The sequence below is a fragment of the Canis lupus genome, chromosome 19 (genome assembly GCF_048164855.1).
Source record: "Canis lupus baileyi chromosome 19, mCanLup2.hap1, whole genome shotgun sequence".
Taxonomy (NCBI): domain Eukaryota; kingdom Metazoa; phylum Chordata; class Mammalia; order Carnivora; family Canidae; genus Canis; species Canis lupus.
The window spans coordinates 7,267,756-7,286,426 of NC_132856.1; the positions used below are offsets into that span (position 1 = coordinate 7,267,756).

The 18,671-nt window shown below is 42.5% G+C and overlaps 2 protein-coding genes across 13 annotated transcripts in view; both read left to right on the plus strand.

Annotated features, from left to right (window-relative positions):
- The first annotated feature begins 31 nt into the window (after positions 1-31).
- MBD4 (methyl-CpG binding domain 4, DNA glycosylase) lies at positions 32-8,968 on the plus strand. 4 transcript variants are annotated; one of them, XM_072785067.1, is made up of 8 exons: positions 32-343; positions 2,016-2,246; positions 2,850-3,691; positions 6,023-6,097; positions 6,175-6,309; positions 6,916-7,065; positions 7,551-7,654; positions 8,562-8,968. In XM_072785067.1, the coding sequence occupies exons 1-8, from the start codon at positions 246-248 to the stop codon at positions 8,637-8,639; spliced, it is 1,713 nt and encodes a 570-aa protein (XP_072641168.1). In that variant the 5' UTR covers positions 32-245; the 3' UTR covers positions 8,640-8,968. The 4 variants fall into 4 exon arrangements, with proteins under 4 accessions (XP_072641168.1, XP_072641170.1, XP_072641169.1 ...); XM_072785068.1 differs by having other exon boundaries at positions 34-343; positions 2,021-2,246; XM_072785069.1 differs by lacking the exon at positions 2,850-3,691.
- Positions 8,969-11,098: 2,130 nt separating this feature from the next.
- The window catches only part of LOC140609807 (large ribosomal subunit protein eL32), a 28,683-nt gene continuing 21,110 nt past the window's right edge, over positions 11,099-18,671 (plus strand). For 2 of the 9 annotated variants that reach the window (XR_012011531.1, XR_012011532.1), the window contains exons 1-2: positions 12,889-14,289; positions 16,580-17,028. Coding sequence is in view for 4 of the 9 variants with exons in the window: in XM_072785062.1 (XP_072641163.1) it covers positions 14,154-14,289; positions 16,580-17,028 (585 nt within the window). In the remaining 5 variants the exon portion in view is untranslated. Of the gene's footprint in view, positions 11,292-12,888; positions 14,290-16,579; positions 17,029-18,671 lie in introns of those variants that run through there. The other 7 variants (XR_012011529.1, XR_012011530.1, XR_012011528.1 and 4 more) reach the window with 5 other exon arrangements.

Genomic DNA, 18,671 nt, shown 5'->3' on the forward strand with positions numbered 1-18,671 from the left:
GGGGGGCGGTACGTCATCCGCGACGAAGGATTTGATTGGCTGAACCGTGGAAATGGCGGCCTGGCCGAGGGGCGGCTGAGGGGCGGCTGAGGAGTCGCGGTGGAGCCTGACGGGCTTCCCCACCTTCCGCTCTTGGTTTCAGCCTAGTGCTCTGAACTGAAGGAGTTCTGCTTCTGAGTCCACTGTGCTCCGAGGGCGTGGCAGCTTCTCGGCCCGTTGCTGCCGTTGAAGCCCCCTTGAAGGGCATGGCTGGGATGGAGAGTGCGAGCCTGGGGGACTGCGGAGCTGCCCCCTCTGTCACCTCCCCTGAGCGCTTGGCCCCAGACCGGCCCTGGGACCTCCGGCAAGTGATGGTCCCTTTCGGGACTCCTTTTCACCATCTGTAAAATGGGAGCGGGGGGAGGGTGGGTAGAAGGCGGGTGGGCCTCGACAGATCTTGAGATCTGTCAGGGTTAGTTACCCGGAGCTTTGGCTGTAGCTCAGGACCTCTTCCAGGGGGTTCAGCCCCGGAGTGCAGTTCCTTCGTTAGCCGGGGTGACGAGGGAGCTTTTGTGCTCGGGGAGCAAGGAGAGGTCAGCTTGGATTGGAGGATCCTGGGAAGACCTTGGAGATGTCATGTTACGCAGCCCATGGTGCCCACAAAATGGATCCTATAGGGAGTTACAGGGGCGCCCGGTGGCTCAGTTGGGGTCACGCGTCTGCCTTCAGCTCAGGGCATGATTCCAGAGTCCTGGGATCGAGCCCCGCATGGGGCTTCCTGCTCTGCTGTTGGCCCTGCTTGAGCTTCCCGCCCCCCGCCAAGTAAATAAATAGAAAAGTCTTTAAAAAGGGGGGAAAAAAAGTTAAAGATAGCCACAGTCTTGTTTCGAATACAGTACTTGTATATGTGGGATAAGGGGCTGAGATGATTTATCTTTTTTTTTCAAAATTTAATCCTCAGAATTACCTTAAAAAAAAGTATTACCTCCTTTTTACAGATGCAACAAGAAGACATTTAGAGGTTAAGGAACTTGCTCTTGGACACATAGCTAGCAAATGATAGAGTTGCAATTTAAACCCAGTCTGTTGACTTTTAAAGTTTCTCCTGTTTTCACCAGGCTTCAGTTTCCTTGTTCCTAAAATGTGAACTACATAATTTCTTAAGATCCACCCAGTTCCCCAAAATTAACCTCAAATTACTTCAGAAGAAGTAATTCTAGAATTAGAATCATTAGAAGTGATTCAAATTCTAGCCACTAGCTCTTGCTTAGTTTCCCTATTCATAGAAAAGAAGTTGGGCTAGATATCTCTATAGACCCATCCAACTTTCAAAATGTGATTTAGTGATTAGGATACATACTACTGAAGTTTTGAATGATATTACAGGGGGAGAAGTAGTAGACCAAGATTTAGTGGAGCCAGGTTCTGCTATCAATTTTGCAAGTAACTTAAATCTTCCTGTCACTCAATTTTGTTAATAAAATTAGAGTAACTTTTGTCCTACCTACCACACAAGGTTATCATGAGAGTAGAAGAGATTTGAAGACTCTAACCAGAAAGTATTTACCTTTTTGTTACAACCTCCAAAGAAGAAAGTAATAGACACTCTCCCCCAGAAGACTGCAGATATATATAAAAATTTTACCTCACTTATTTGGGGAGAAGGAGGGTGTCTCATTGACTTTTAAGCAGTTCTGTTGATCCCAGGTTATGAGCTCACCTGTTGGTTCATATTTTTAAATTTATGCCAAATGTCACCAGAAATTTATGTATAATAGCCCTATTCAGTGATTAACAGCAATAAAAAGTTTCTAGGGAATAGCTTGAGCTTTTTTCATTGTGCAGAGACTTCCAACCCTAAATAAGCCATGTTGGAGGACAGGAAGATACATAGCAGAAGACTGTACATGCTGACTTTAATCTCTCCTGTAGTCTAAATAGTCCATATGGTTCCTGCTCTGCCATGGATTGAAATTGAATAAGTAGAGGAAAATAAATTTTAAATGAGCTAATCACTCCGACTTTGTTTTTTTCAGTGAAGAAGTTGGTGCTCTGGGATCAGAAAGAGTGGGAGAAGATGAGAAACAAGTGCTGATAAAAAGCAACAGTGAGTGTAATCCCCTGCTGCAAGCATCCATGGTTTCTGCTCAGACTGGTGATACTACAATAACCGAATGCCATAAGACTGTCCCATGTGGATGGGAAAGAGTTGTGAAGCAAAGGTTATCAGGGAAAACAGCAGGAAGATATGATGTGTATTTTATCAGGTGAGTATTGCAAGGTGGTACAGATAGTACAGCCAGATCATTTTATCTAGATAGGTAGTAGGAAAGCATCACAGGAATCTTGGCTTTTTTCTATCCTTTTTTTTTTTTTTTTTTTAAGAATAAAGTCTTAAATAAAATTATTTATTCAGGAGAGACAGAGAGAGAGAGAGAGAGAGATGCAGAGACACAGACAGAGGGAGAAGCAGGCCGGGATCAGGTGCCGGGCTGGAGGTGGCGCTAAATCGCTGAGCCACCCAGGCTGCCCTGGCTTTTTTCTATTCTTACCAAAAAACTATTATAGAATCTATTCCTTGAGTGTTACCAGTTAGTTATATCAAGTGATTTGGGGACATGTATACATCTTCTACTGCAAATGGTTGCCCTTAAACTTGTAAATTTGTAAATAATTGTAAAATTATTTTATACTATCACAGAGGAAACTATTTAAAAGTACCACTTTATCACTTTAAAAAAAAAATTCAAATGACAAATACCCATGGAGACGTTTGGAAATTATTAATTAAAATCTGAAATGTGGTCCAATTCTTTTTAAAAGTCACTTTTATTTACTAGCAATAAGTTTTCTTTAATATCATTTTCTAGCCCACAAGGACTGAAGTTCAGATCCAAAAGTTCACTTGCTAAATATCTTCACAAAAATGAAGAGACTTCTCTTACACCAGAAGATTTTGATTTTAGTGTTCTTTCTAAAAGGGGCAGCCTCAAGTCCAGATATAAAGACTGCAGGCTAGCACCCGTGACATGCCAAATGCAAAATGAAAGTAACAGTTCAAACCGGAACCTCAGGACACGAAGCAGGTGGAAAAAAGATGTCTTTCCTCTACCAAGTGGTAGTTTGGAATTGCAAAAGAGCAGAAGGCTGTCTAATTCTAAAGAAGACGAAGGTGTTAATGATGTTGACTCCAGAAAAGTTAGAAAGTCCAAAGGAAAGGTGACTGTTTTGAAAGAAATTCAAATTAAGAAAACTAAAACAAGGTGCCGGAAGGGTCCTCCAGATTCTACTCAAAGTAATAAGAAAAGAAAATCTGAGTATAAAAAGGCAGATACTGAAAGTGAACCTGTTGCACGAGAAAGTTGGCTTGATAAAACACTCTCCATTTCTGATGCTGGAGCAAGCAACAAGACCCTCACTGTGTCTAATGAAGAAAAGAGACTTGTAAAAGAACAATCATTGAGTTCAGGATCAAATTTTTGCTTTGAACAAATAACTTCTGGCTTTATAAACAAATTATGTTCAACCGAAGAAGCAGAACACAACAGGAAATGTCAGGAAACCTTTTTAGAATCTGAGGAAATAAAATCAAAAGTAGAAGTTGGGGAAAGGAAGGAACATTTGCATACTGACATTTTAAAATGTGGCTCTGAAATGGACAACAGCTGCTCACAAACTGAGAAAGATTCTGTTTCTGTGAAAATATGTCAAGGTATTCAGAGCACTAAAGCTGCTAATGAATGTGTGATAAGTTTATACTTCCAGATACTAGGTTTTATGTCTCTACTGTTAGGATGTGGGAACAGAATGAAGACATAGAACCAAATATCTAATACATTCTACCAATTGATCCTAGTACCTTATTTAACCAATCTTTAAACCCTTTGCTACAACATAGAGGGAATTGGCTGCCTACTACCTTGATACTCCCAGCTAAGGAGAAGTGTGCCATTTATAGCTGCTACCATCTCTCCCTGGTGTGACAGCTGGGACTCTTCTCAACAGTGCTTTTTCTCTTCCCATTTTCTTTCCAACCAGTAATAATATTATGCCTTTAGGAAAAATGAAAGGCTTCACTTGTGAAAAGGTTTGAGGAAGACTCCTTTTAATGTATAAACTGGTTGAGAATATTCAGTGTCTACTCTTTTGCACCACTCCCATTTTTATTCCTGATGTATGACTTCCAATTTCATTTTGTACATATCATAGTCATTTTTATCTTCTATTATAATGTAATGCTTCTCTAAAGTGTTTTAGAGCTCTAAATAATTCAAAACTGTAATCACATAGTTCATCTATTATTTGTAATATGCTCTTAATACAGAGTTTGGAGCTTAGCAGTTTTGCCTTTATAATACCTCAGTGAATAAAAAATAAAAAGAAGTCCTTTGAGCAGCCCTGTATTATTCATTATGCCATTATGGTATAATGAATAACTCCTTTAAAAAAGAAGAAGAATTTTACTTAAAGTCATGTTGGGAGACAGCCAGGGAAAATTGGTGGAGCAAGGGGTTAGACTTGATTCCTGTTCTCTGTCCCACTCATGATTTTATGTTTTTGTTGTGACTGGAATTCCTTTCCCTTTAATGGAACATGACCTTATATACCTAGGAACTGCTTAAGAACTCAAGTCTGTCCTTTAAATACTTTAAGCTTCTTAGAGTTTTGAGGTTTGTGTAGCTTTATAGTGGGCAAATAAAATATTAAAAACATACTTTTGTGACCAAAATGGAAGTATCCTATTCATCCTATACATAAAGAAGTTCTCAACACAAGATGAAGTACGCTTAGTTTTGTCCAGTGGAATTGTAAACACTTTCCCATTGGCTTAGTTGGAAATTGCCAGGGAAACTGAGCTTCAGTCTCCTAGTAACAAAAGACACTCGTTAATAATTATTTATAGGAATCCACAGAAGAAATTATCAGGTAACTAGTAAAAGCAGTTTCCTTTATTCTCTTCTTTTCCTTTCTACTAGGCTTTGCCTGTTTGAACGAGAATAGCAAAAAAGACAGCTGATTATCTGGAAAGCTGGATGCCTATCCCAATCTGTAGTCAGTCCCACTCTCGTTTTGGGATTATTGTTTAATTTCTAAGCCTTAGTTTGTTTATCTGTAAAATAGAGGTTATAATCCTCACCAGTCTAGTTTTTCATATCAAGAATATTGCAAAGTAAAATGAGAAGTGAAAAAGATGGCTTCACACTATACAAATGCAAGGTATTATTAACTGACATTCAAATTTAGAGGGTAAGGCTTTGGAGGGTATTAAATGTGATTTTAGAAACTTGGGAAGCCTGATAATGCTGGTCAAATAGTCTTTGTTACATTAACTGAACTTCTGAGTAGATCATGTTCTCAGTATTCCAACGTCCAAATCTTAGGTTTTTTGGAAAGCTCTGTTTCGTCTGTGTCCTTTTTTGTTTTTTTGTTAAGTGTAAAAGCATTCACTGCAGAAATTTTGGAAAATATAGAAAATTAAGGGAGAAAAGAAAGATTAGCAACAACCATTATACCATTTTGGTTTATTTCACTCTGTATTTTTTTTTAATTGGGATCATATATAGAATATTGTTTTTGCACTTAAAAGTTAAGTGGGAGAAAATATGCATGATGTAGTCTCAAAATGTTTTAATGACCACATTGTACAAACGTGTCATAATTTAAAGTATTCCATATTATTTCTAATTTTTCAGTACTAGGAACTCTGAACATAAATCACAGAGTACTAGTGTAACAGAGTGGTTAAAGTTATGGACTCAGAAGCCTGGATTTGAATTTTAGCTCAGACACTAGCTGTGGAACCCTGGCCACGTTACTTAATTTTTTTTTTTCCACGTTACTTAATTTATCTTTACTCAATGTCCTTATCTGTGAGGCGAAAGTAAACTGTACCTAGCTTGTAGGTCATTAGTAGGATTGAGCTGGTTAATTTTTGTAAAGTGCTTAGAATAGTGCCTGGCAGGTAGTGTGTTATTTGCACCCCTGAATATTTCTCTAGGCTAAGCCATAGCTTCTATAAACAATGTTCATTATTCTTTTTCAGAAGATACCATTCCACGGACACAAATAGAAAAAAGGAAAACAAGCCTATATTTTTCCAGCAAATATAACAAAGAAGGTATCCCTTTCCCAATCAGAAAATCAGATTTTAAATCTGTTTCAGGTGTGCAGCTCTGATGTGGTGTGTTTGTTTAGTTCTTAGCCCCCCACGACGTAAAGCTTTTAAGAAGTGGACACCTCCCCGGTCACCTTTTAATCTCGTGCAAGAAACACTTTTCCACGATCCATGGAAGCTCCTCATTGCTACCATATTCCTCAATCGGACCTCAGGTTTGTAGATTATTTTAATCTTTATTTCAGAGACAGTATAATGGGGAGAAAGAGCACTGGATTCATTAGGAGGTCTGAGTTCAAGTTTAAGTTTGACTCTATGTGACCTCAGCCAAGGACTTCTCCTTTCAGCGCTCAAACTCTTCACCTATGAAGAGGTTAAACTAGATACATCCAGAGCCTTTTTAGCACTATTGGCATTTATTTTCTACTTGCAAATTAGTTTCTTCGGTCAGCCGTGAAAACCAGTTACTTAACATTCCTCCACCCTCTGCCGTGTGTAAAAGCATTTCTTTTTCATTGAGTACTTTCTTTAATGCCATTGGCACTTTGTATTCTTTATGCTTTTATACTAGTTATCTGATGACTGGATTATTTGAAAACTAATAATCAGGCAAGGCTCAGTATCTATATGATTTAGCCTATTAGCCAAATAACCAATAATGTTAGCTTTTGACTCTGAAGGTGGTCACCAATTCAGGTAATGGCTTCTCATCAGAGGTTTAAAAAGAAAACCCTCTATATGAGATTTCTAGATGAGGAAGTACCTGAACTTAAAAACAATCCATCCGGAGGCTTGTAATCACAGTTACTTTTACTTCCCAGGCAAAATGGCAATCCCTGTGCTCTGGGAGTTTCTAGAGAAGTACCCTTCTGCTGAAGTAGCAAGAACTGCAGATTGGAGAGATGTATCAGAACTCCTTAAACCACTTGGTCTCTACGATCTTCGAGCAAAAACCATTATCAAGTTCTCAGGTACTTTTCCTTTATGCCCAAAGGAAAGAACATACACTGTGCCTATTTAAGAGAGCCACACCTTAAACTTTAATGGCCTCGAATACTACATTAATAGAGGTTATTCAGCTCAAGCACTGAAGGCATTTAAAAACAGTCCACTTGCCCCAAACCACAGTCTTTCATTGACCCAAGCAATAAATCTTTGCCCAACACTGCGGCCATCTTGGCAGGATTAGGGGAAGCAGTGAAGCAGAAAGCCCCCTTGACCTTAAGGTCTTTGCCTCTTGTCTAGTTAGCACAGCCCAAAATAATATTGGGTAATAAGTGGCAGGTGAGAGATTCAGATGGGTGCTGCAGGAATTCAGAAGAAAGAACCATCAGAACTGGGGTTGTTAGGAAAGATTTTTTGCTGCTGTTGTCACCATCCAGCTCTGCATCTCCACATATTTAGGGAAAGTATCTTTCTAGAGGTTGACCTGCTACGTGAGGTGTTGTATTTTCAGATGAATATCTAACAAAGCAGTGGAGGTATCCGATTGAGCTTCATGGGATTGGCAAATATGGCAATGACTCTTACCGAATTTTTTGCATCAATGAGTGGAAGCAGGTAAGGCCTACTCTCAGCTGTATGTCCAACACATTTTGTCTGGGAGGCAAAACAAGTCCATCCTTATAACTAAAACTATTTCTTGGGCACATGTACTATCACCATCACAACAAGTTTTGTTCCAAGCTTGAGGGGCAAATGGTGGCATGGGGCTATTGGCAACAGCAAGAGAGGATCCATAGACACTCCCAACTCCATAAAGACTCCTTGGTTTGGCCTCTGACTGACCACTAGCCCTGTGCGGTTATTCTCATTCATGCATAGTCTAAGCCTGACGTGGTTCTCCTGTCACAGTCCTACTAGCCTTCAGAAATATACCACTGAAGGAAAACAGCAGGTTTGCGTTTGGAATGTATGCTTGTTGTATTTCTCCTACTGGTCTCAGACTGGTTTTGTGGTCAATGGGCCCTACTTTAGCTACCCAGTCAATTGGGTATGCCATGCCCACGGCTAACCAGGAGGCGTCCTGGCAGCTGGCGGGTACTGCCAGGTGGCCTGGTACACTGCCCTCTTGGTCCGTGACTTGCCCTAAAGCATTCAGCCAGCAGGTCTGGCGAAACCCATCCCTGCTCCACCATTTATTGTGACCTGAGTAATCCATGTAATTCTCAGGTCTATAACTTCCTTCTGGAAAATGGTATATTAATATCTGACTCATGTTATCACCACCCTGCGTGGTATGTCATGGTGAAGATCAGTACTGAATTGGAAAGTATTTTGTGAAAGATTACCTTAATGTAAGATACAATTTTAAGCATTCATGAATACAGTTAGGTTGAAGGTTCTAATTTTCAGGTATGGGCTATCATATTGTTGATATATTGTTCCCCTCCCATACCTTTAAAAAATGTATTTCTGACAAACTTAGATAAGGCCTCTATCTCCTAATGTGTTATATTTCTTCCAGGTACACCCTGAAGACCATAAGTTAAATAAATATCATGACTGGCTTTGGGAAAATCATGAAAAATTAAGTCTGTCTTAAAATTCTCTGAAATTTTCAAACTCATTTTCTGTACGTTACTTTGCATTTGATTCTTAAGAGCTCCATTAAGTACAACCAACTGGATTTAATTAGTCCAACTGGAAACATAATGCAGGTTTTCTTAATATCTATAAAGCTGCTAGATCTTTGCTACTGAACGTACTAGGACATGTTTTGAGTTTTTTTTTTTTTTAAATAAATTGTTAAATAAAAATAAATAAATAAATAAATAAAAATAAATAAATAAAAATAAATTGTTATTTGACAAAAATCCTAAAAATGTAAATGTCTTTTCCAATAATAAAATGTGATCTGATGTTGAAAAAAAACTTTCGTAAACTCTCAATAATACAAAGCAGATTTCTATCAATGTTTCTTTTTTTTTTCTTTTTAAGATTTTTAATTTATTCACTCATGACAGACACAGAGAGAGAGAGAGGCAGAGACACAGGCAGAGGCCTCATTCAGGGAGCCTGACGTGGGACTTGATCCCGGGTCTCCAGGATCACACCCCGGGCTGAAGGTGGCCCTAAACCTCTGAGCCACCGGGGCTGCCGTCTATTGATGTTTCTTAAGGAAAGATTAGACTTTCTGTTCTCTTTCTATAAAAATCCAATAACACAGTTGTTACATAAGATGCAAAGAGTTTGCAGCCAAATATGTAGGAAAAGATATTACAGGGTATATTAGGCACTTAATATTTTTACTAAAAAAAAGATGACAGGTTCTTTCGTCATCATGTGTACTTGATGGTTCTGTGCTGGCTTTTAGGAATTAGAGATTTGACCCCAGCATCCATTTGATAATCTGTGAATATCTACCTGCAGCTTTGTTTCAGAGTATCAGCTTCTGGCTCATGCATTTTACCTTGACCCTATTGTGAAAGCTCAAACATTTACCCATCTCTTATCTCCAACTGGAGGACAGGACATTTTAAGTATTGTGCCCCCCCCCCTTTTTTTTTTTAAGATTTTATTCATTTATTTGAGAGAGAACACAAATGAGTGGGAGGGGCAGAGGGAGAAGGAGAAGCAGGCTCCCCACTGAGCAGGGAGCCCAATGTGGGGCTATATCCTGAGACCTCCAGATCTTGACCTGAGGCAAAGGCAGACACTTAACTGACTGAGCCACCCAGGCGCCCCTTGTGCCATTTTTAATAGAGGTACTGTAATGTAGCTCAAATACTGAAACATTTATCTTAGAAAGAACTCACCAAACAATAACAAGAAATCCCAAGTTAAGTCTCAAGTACCAATTGCCATTTTAGGGTATAATTGGAAAATTAAATTGACTGAATAAATGAAAAACAAGTTGTTAGGGAAACTACCTTTGTTGTAGGGTGGAGTGTACAGTGGGGCTAGTTGGTTGTTTCCACTTTCATGAACTAGTTTGTTTTTAGAGAGAGAATGGATTTTGACCAGAGAATGGGAAAACTGGCCACATCCCCCCTCAAGGCAAACATCCACTTTATAACATCCCATTATGTCTTTATTTAACAATCCTCAAAATATTATTTACTAAATGCAAAGCTCCATTCTGGGGAAGGACACAAAGATAATACAATTCAGTGAAGGGTGGTACCTTATGCAGAGTGAGCACTCAAGTGCCTGTTTTTTAAACTTCGCTTATTGGGACAAAATTCACAATGTAAAATTCATCATTCAATCGTGTTTAAAGTATACAACTAAATGGTTTTTAGTACACTCACAATGTTCTGCAGCCAACATCACTAACTCTAAAACATTTCCAACACGTTGAGAAACCCCATGCATGTTAGCAGTCAAACCCAAAGCCACACGACTCACCTCTCTCCAGCCCCTGGCAATTAGCAATCTGCTCTCTATGTCTATAGATTTGCCTATTCTGGGCATATCTTTTGTGTCTGGCTTCTTTCGCTTAACGTTTTTAAGGTTCATCTGTGTGGTAGCATGCATCAGTACTTCACTCTTTCTTATGACATTCCATGGTGTGGACAGAGCACATTTTGTTTATCCATTTATCGGTTGATGGGCATCTCAAGTGTATATTATTAATATTCTTGTTATCAGGTTCTGTATTTCCAAACCATAGCACCCTGTCATTAGGGGGCAAAGCATACTGCCTCTATTTGGCCAAAACTCTTGGGTTCCTACAACCCAAGAGGAGGAGGCCGAGGTTGTTTCTTGGATGAAAATGAAAGATGTGGAGACGGGCTGAAGATCCTACAGTTTTCAGGAAAACCAGGGATTTATTACTCCAGATTCGGGGACTACTGGGCCATACTAAGAAATCCTGTCTTTCGCCAAGCCAGGAATTCTGCACGGCTCCGACTGCCTCCCCAGACCCACAAAAGGAGCAGGGTTACGCGGCGTTTAGAAGTGGGAGGGTCCGTCCCTCAACCCTCCCCCTCCCTCGGACAATGAGAGCGTGGCAGCGCTCAGCCAATCAGCGCAGAGCGTCTGTAGTCTTGGCAACAGCTGTTTCCAAGCTTGCCATTTGAGTCTCCTGCGGAATTTGGAATTTGTTTTTTGGTACCCCGATACGCCAGCGCAAGCAAGCACAAACACACACGCACACACATTCACGCACGCTCTTCAGCACCTGCTCCCCACGTTGTGAGCATGGACTACGATTCCTATGAAACGTATGAGGCTCTGTTCCTGCCGCTGCTCGGTAAGCCCCGGGGAAGCAGTACCTTGCAGACGCGTGCAAGTGGGGCGAGGGCAAGGACGGGAATGAATACCTCATTGTGCCGTCCCCACTCTGGGTGAGAGGTTATCAGGGAGTCAGGGGGGCAGGTCGTGCACATTTGTCAGATTTCCATGCCCAGGCTGGAGGAGTGGGCCAAGTTGCCTTGGTCTGAAATAAGAGGCCCAACCCTTGTGCCCAGGGAAAGACATCCACATTCTCTGGCCCGGCCTCTGCCCCATTTCTCCATTGGATATTAATGTGTTGGGTACTGGAGAAGAATCATGGAGAAAACCATCAGTCTTCAAACCTTACACGATAGCCCTCTGCTGCAAAGCCCTCCAACTTCAGAGGTGAAGGGCAGGCAGATAAATGGATAATTACAGAAGAAGGGGTGGATGCCAGATCTGGGGCTGACACCCAAAACTAGGAGATCTGCTAGATGTAGAGGGTGGGGATGAACAGTTCCGAGGTCTGGAAGAGATCTTTATACTGGCATTTAAGGGTAGAAGGAGTTCTCCATGCCAAAAGGGAGAGGAAAGGTGTTCCAGGCTAACAGAACCACATGCAGAGAGGCTCAGACATATGGTGTCTTAAGGAAACCGCTGGTAGTTTGAGTATTGCTGGGGATGAGAGGTGAGAAAGGTCAGAAGGGAGAAGATTGTGGAAGATCTTGTGAGCCAGGAGATGGAGGAGCCACTGGGAATGGCATTATTGGATTGGGAGCATCAGCGAATGCAGACTGAATTGGCAGACTTGGAATGCTGGAAGCACAGAATGATGAGATCTGGGGCTGTCCGAAATGTCCAGACCAAAGATACTGAGAGGTGAGGGACAGTGGCCAGGCTAGAGGGGACCAGAGGGATGTAGGGGCTGGTTGACAGGGAACACGGAAAGAACAATCAAAGATGATGCTCAGGTTGATAGCTAGGGTGACCCAGAGATGGAGTTACCTTTCACAGAGATGAGGAACCTAACAGGAGGAACAAATTCAGTGGAGACGGGACATGGAGACCAGTGTAGTCTTAGTTGGTTGAGTCTGAGATATTTGTAGGCCATCTGAGTGGAGAGCCTTTAGGAGCAAATATATGTAGAAAGTTAGAGCTAATTTCAAGTCATAAATATTGGTACAGGTGTCCTCAGCATATAGAAGGCCACAGAAACATGAGAGTAGAAGAGAGATTGTTTGGGGGAAAGAAGGAAGGAAGGAAGGAAGGAAGGAAGGAAGGAAGGAAGGAAGGAAGGAAGGAAGGAAGGAAGGAAGGAAGGAAGGAGAAAGAAAAAAGCAAGCAAGCCCAGGTGTAAACCTGGAAGGCACCAATTTTAAGGGGTAGGCAGGAAAAGAGGAGCCAAATAGCAAGTGGCTAGAGAAGTAGGATGGAACTTTGGGAGAGGTTTGAATCAGAGCTAAGACAAACAATTTTGAGAGCATTGAATCGTCTCCAGATACCTGAAGGGCTGTCCCAAAAAGAGGGAACAAATGTGTTCTCTGGGGCACCAATGGGGAGAATTAGGACCAAGGGGTAGAAATTCCAGGAAAACAAATTTTGGGTCAATATAAGGAAGTCTTTTCTAGCAATCAGAATTAGGCATCCAGAAGGTAAAGTAGAGAACTCCCTGTCACCAGAGGTGTGTGCCAGTGGAGGCAAAACCTGCCAGGGTCATTGCAGAAAGAGTTCTCTGACCTAGGGAGGCAACAGGACTAGCTAGCCTCTGAAAGCTGTCCTCACAATCCCTTGGGGACATTTTTACAGTCTCTACCCACAACTATGTGGTGATCTCTTTCATTGTAAGAGCCCATCTATCTTTCCTATCAATGGACACAAGACCCCAAAGATCACTAGAATGGAAGTTCCATGGTGTGGTGGGCATGTGACCTTTGATAGAGTAGTCAGGGTGACTTTGAGGGGAGTGCACTTGGGCTAAGAACTATATGGTGAATATCTTGGGGAATCCCATGACCTTCTGAGGGCACAGCAAATGCCAAAACCAAGTTGGGATGGAGCTAGGAGAGTTGGACAAAGAGAGAGCAGACCTGCACAGCTGGAGCAAAGTGAATAAGGGGCAGAGAGGTGGGGGGAGATCAAGGAGAAGTAGGAGCAGGGCTGAAGTATATAGACTGGTGTAGGCCATTGTTTATTCTAAGGACACTGAGGAGCCATTTCAGTGAAGTCATTTAAGGGTTTCAGGGGGAGTCATTCTTCTGGCTAAGGGAAGATCATGAATTTGGGAGTCTAAGGAGGGCACAAGTGGCAGTGACAAGGCCAGGAAGTCGCATATTTTGAGTATGTTCCCATAGTCGGCATGATAAAGTTTAAACTCCTTAATCTGGCATCCAAGATGATTCCAACTTTACTTCCCATTAACCTCCTCCTTCATATACAACGTGCTTCCAACTTACAGAACTATTTAGTAACCCTAAAATCCCCAAACCCTACTCCTGACCATTCCCCACACAGGCCCCTCCACCCCTTGAAATCTGGCTTATTCTTGAAGGCACAAGCCAATGCCTCCTCCTTCATGATGACCTTCTGGGTCCCTCCATCAACATTTCTCCCCCAACTGAAAGCATCTGGCTACCCTTCTGGTTACCCCACCTTGTCCCATGCCTGCACACTGTGGTTGGGCGTCCAGCCTCATTTGGATCTGCACCTGGCCATGCCAAGTACTGGATGATTCTCAGTGAATGCTGGTTTGATGAATGGCTACATTCTCAGTTGTAGCATCTTGTCCTCAAAGAAATGATAAATCAGTGCTAAGAAGCACTCACCTCTGTTCACATTGATGTAGACCCACTATTTCCTGACCATGAAAGAAACACATGGGCATTGTAAGGAGACTTAACAAATGTCCTGCATGTTCACTTTGTGCCAGGCTAGGCACCATGGATACATAGGAACTAAGACACATTCCTTACCATTGGAAAACTCACAGACTGTTGGGAGAGAAAGACTCAGAAAGCATCTTCATCCAGAAAAATATGGTAAATGCTATGATGGGGATGAGTATGGGCACTGTGAGAACCCAGAGAGGGCATGGCAGGGGAAGGATTCAGGGAATGGTGATGCCTAACCTAAGTCTCGAAGAGCATTCCAGATAAAGGAAACGGCATGTGGGCAGGACAAGGGGGAACCAAGGAACCATAGTCAGCTCAGTCTGTGGCACAAAGACAGGGTGAGTCCAGAAGGAACAAGAGAAGGAGCCCATTAGAGGGGCTGGCAGAGGTGGATGGTCAGGTGGAGCTAGGTTAAGGAGATTGAATCTTATTTTGGAGGCAATGAAAGGGTTTTAAAGCAGGGGAGTTTGGGTTTTAGAAGGAAAATATGGTGATAATATTTTTAATAATAATGCTATATCCCTTCTGAATTTTACAACATATCTGTTATTCATTTGCTCTACCCTAGCTCTGCTGCTAATCAACTGTGTGACCTTGAGCCTCTCTGGGCCTTAGTCTGTAAAATGATATAATTATAGAGCTATTACATCTGCCCATTTGACATCCACTCATTCACCAAATAATTCCTGAGCTCCCTCTATATGTTGGCAGGTAGAGGTGCTGGGGCTTCAACAGGGAACACGAGAGATGGGGTCCCAGTCCATAGTCTATTGAAAAACTAAACAACCAAGCAATTGCACCAGGAATTTCAAACACAAATGTCTGGTTGAAGCACGCACTTAATAAGTGAACTCATCTGCATGTGAGACAATAGAGAATGGTGGGGGTTATGGCAGACTGGAGAGGACATGCCCCAGCCTAAAGTAACTCAAACTGGAAATTTTTAAGGAATATGTCAAACAAAACAAAGGACCCCAAGCCTCATTAGGCACAAGGGCCATCTATTTTACATACCTGTGATAAGTGGTCCAAAGGAAAAGTATAGGTTGTATTATGCAGAGATAACATGAGGACATAACAGAGCTTGGGAGCTGGAGAGGTAGCATGTGGTCTAAGGATGAGGAATAAGGAGGGGATGGATGGGGGAGGGAGCATTTCCAGCAGATGGAACAACACATGCAAAATCCTTAGGCAGGATGGAGCTTGGACCATTCAGGGATCACTAAGAGAAGGTCAAAGCATCTGGGATATAGTCAGGAAAGATAGGCAAGTGATGAGGTGGGAAGGGTTGGCAGAGCAGGGTTATGAGACTTTACTTTGAAAGTCATAGAAGGATTTCAAAACAGGTGAAGGATAAGTACATTAAAAAAAAAAAACCCTGTGTACTTACTATGAACAAAGCACCTTTAAAATGGACTGATTCTAACCATCTCCACCACTTCAGTACAGTAGGTACCCTCTTTCTTCCCATTTTATCATGAAGAATTGAGACAGACATGCTAAGTAACTTGCCCAAGATACAGCCATGAAGCAAGTCATCATATGCTCAATGATCAAACCAAATCACAGTGGCATTTTTTAAAAAGATTTATTTATTTGAGAGAGAGAGAGAGCATGCATGAGTGGGGGTAGGGGGCAGAGGGAGAGGGAGAAGCAGACTCTCTGCTGAGCCACTCAGACCCCAAGATTGTGATCTGAGCAGAAGTCAGGCGCCTAACCAACTGAGCCACCCAGATGCCCCCAAAATGACATTTTTAAAAAAGATTTTATTTATTCATGAGAGGCACAGAGAGAGAGGCGGAGACATAGGCAGAGGGAGAAGCAGGCTCCACACACGGAGTGCCTGATGTGGGACTGGATCCCAGGACCCTGGGATCTTGACTTGAGCCAAAGGCAGATGCTCAACCACTGAGCCACCCAGGCATCCCCTCAGAATGGCAATTTTAAAAGATCCTTCTGGTGGTGCCTGGGTGGCTCAGTCCATTAAGTGTCCAACTCTTGGCTTCGGCTCAGATCATGACCTCAGGGTTGTGAGACTGAGCCCCATGTGGGGCTCACACTGGGCGTGGAGCCTACTTAAGATTCTCTCTCTCCCTCGCCTTCTGCCCCTCTCCCTACTCATTCTCTCTCTCTTTTTCTCTTTCTCAAATAAATAAAAAAAATTTTAAAAAGATCATTCTGATTGCCAATAAGGAGTACTGGGGTGGGGTTGGGGTGGGGAGGCATAACATCAAATAAGAAAAAGGACATAAAGCGCTTAGCATAGTGCCTGCCTATCAGGAATATGCAATCATATTATAGCAAACAATGAGAAAGCCATACCTGGAACCCAGATGTCCTGTCACCCAGCCTGGTGCTGTAGAATTTTTCTTTTACTGACTCTGTTAGTCCTCTTCCTGAAAGAAATTCACCTCTTAACACTATCCCCACCCCCAAGAGCTCTGCCATTCTAAGACCTCCAGTGATGATGAAAATGCCACCAAGGACCCCATCTTCGATCCTGAACTGGTCATTGCTCACTGCTTCAAGCAGTTCAAGCAGAAGGACTTCCACCTGCCTCAGAGCCGCCGGCGGATCATCATCTTGCCTCAAAAAGAGGATCCGATACCCATCAATGTCATGGCCCAACCCCAGACCCCCCCACAGCCAATCTCCAGCTTCAAAGCCCTGGGAACTGGGGACATCCAAGGGCAGCCAGAGGATGCGAAGACCTGGCTCAGCCAAAGGTTGAAGCTTCGGAAGAATCTGGAGTCATTTGGCAACATAAAGAGGTGGCTGCAGAACAAGCCCTGCCTCACCCCTTCAGAGGCCAAGGTCTTATACATGATCCAGAAGGAGCATGAGGCCCAGTTGGTGGCCCATCTAACTCCTACCAGAGCCACCAAGGTAAGCAGCCCCATTTGCTGATGAAGACACTGAAGGCGTTAGGGGCATACTGTCATTTCATTCCCTCAGACTAGGCAGGGTAGGGATCATTCACCCCATTTCAAAGAGAAACATAGAGAAGTCCCAAAAGGTAAGCGTATTGGTTATTTGTTGCTGCATAACAAATGCCCCCAGGCATTAAAGCCACAAATGTTTATTATCCCATGGTTTCTGAGAGTTGGGAATCTAGGAGGAGCTTCACTGGTTTCTCTGGCTAAGTGTTTCATCTCAAGTTGCTGGCATGCACCACAGACCTCTGAAAGCTTGACTGAGGCAGGAAGATCTGCTTCCAGACTAGCTCACTTACGCGGCTGTTGGCAGGGGGACCTCAGTTCCTGGCCACAAGGACCTCTCCATAGGATTGTTGAACAGCCTCACCACACAGCAGGCAGAGTCTCCCAGAGTGAATGGTCCAACGGACAGAGAAAGGTAGAGAGCTGAAATGCCTTTTTGTGACCTCATCTCAGGAAATCTTAGTTTTAAGAGAATCACATGATCACTTTTACCATATTCTATTTGTCAGAAGCCATTCATTAAGTACTGTCCACACTCAAGGGAGGGGAATCAGACTCTATCTCAGAAGGAAGGAGTTGAAGAATTTGCAACCATATCTTAAGACCACCCTAGGAGGGATCCTTCCTGGCATTTCATCTATGGGGCATTTTAAAATACTCATTGTTCATTCATTTGTTCAAGACACGTATCTGTTGAGGGCCTATACATGCCAAGCTGGTGCTCCTAGAGCTACTGGGAGAATCACAGTTTTGAGGTTGGAAGAAAAAGGAAGAACTCTCTTTTATAAATACAGAAGCTCAGTGAGGCCCATCAATTGTTCAGACCCATAGAGGTAGTCAATGGAAGTCAGTATCAGAGCCCTCATCCCCCAGTGCTTGCTCTCTGTGACATTTCCTTGTTATGTGAACATTTGAAATTTCTCCCCATTCGGATGAAGTGGGATAAGAGGTCAGATAACTTGGGTTTAAACCTAGCTCTGCTACTTCCAAGCTCTATGATCTGGGCCTTAGTTTCCCAATCTATTAAATGGAAATAACCGTTGTACCTACTTCCTAGGGTTGCTGTGTTGTCTAAATTGATGAATTTATATAAAGTACCTTGGACAGTGCCAGCCATAGAGAGAGCACTCGATATTGTTTGCCATTTTGATTACTACTGCCATCTCACTGATGTCAGAGTCAGTGCTTGGTGTAATCAGAGTCCAAACCCATATTTCATAGGTAAAACCCATATTTCACACCCTTCCTAACAGCAGCAGTGTCTATGAATAAGCCCTGGACTTGGGTTAGAAATCCAGCCCTACTGCATAAGCGTTGTGTGCCCCTGGACACATCACTTCACTTCTCTGAACCTGTTTTCTCATTTGTAAAAAGGGGAAGCCATACCTAATACCTAATTTAAAGCATCATTCATCTGTTTAACAGACAATGACCGCCTATCTGCCTAGAGCTGTAGGTGCTTTCTCAGTAGGCATACCATGGGAGGGGTAGGAGGGGTAAGGGTGTGTATTTAAATAAGGCATCTTCTTGCTTTCAAGATGTTCACATGTTAATAGGGGAGGCAGACATATCAGTTTGAAGACCAGTTTT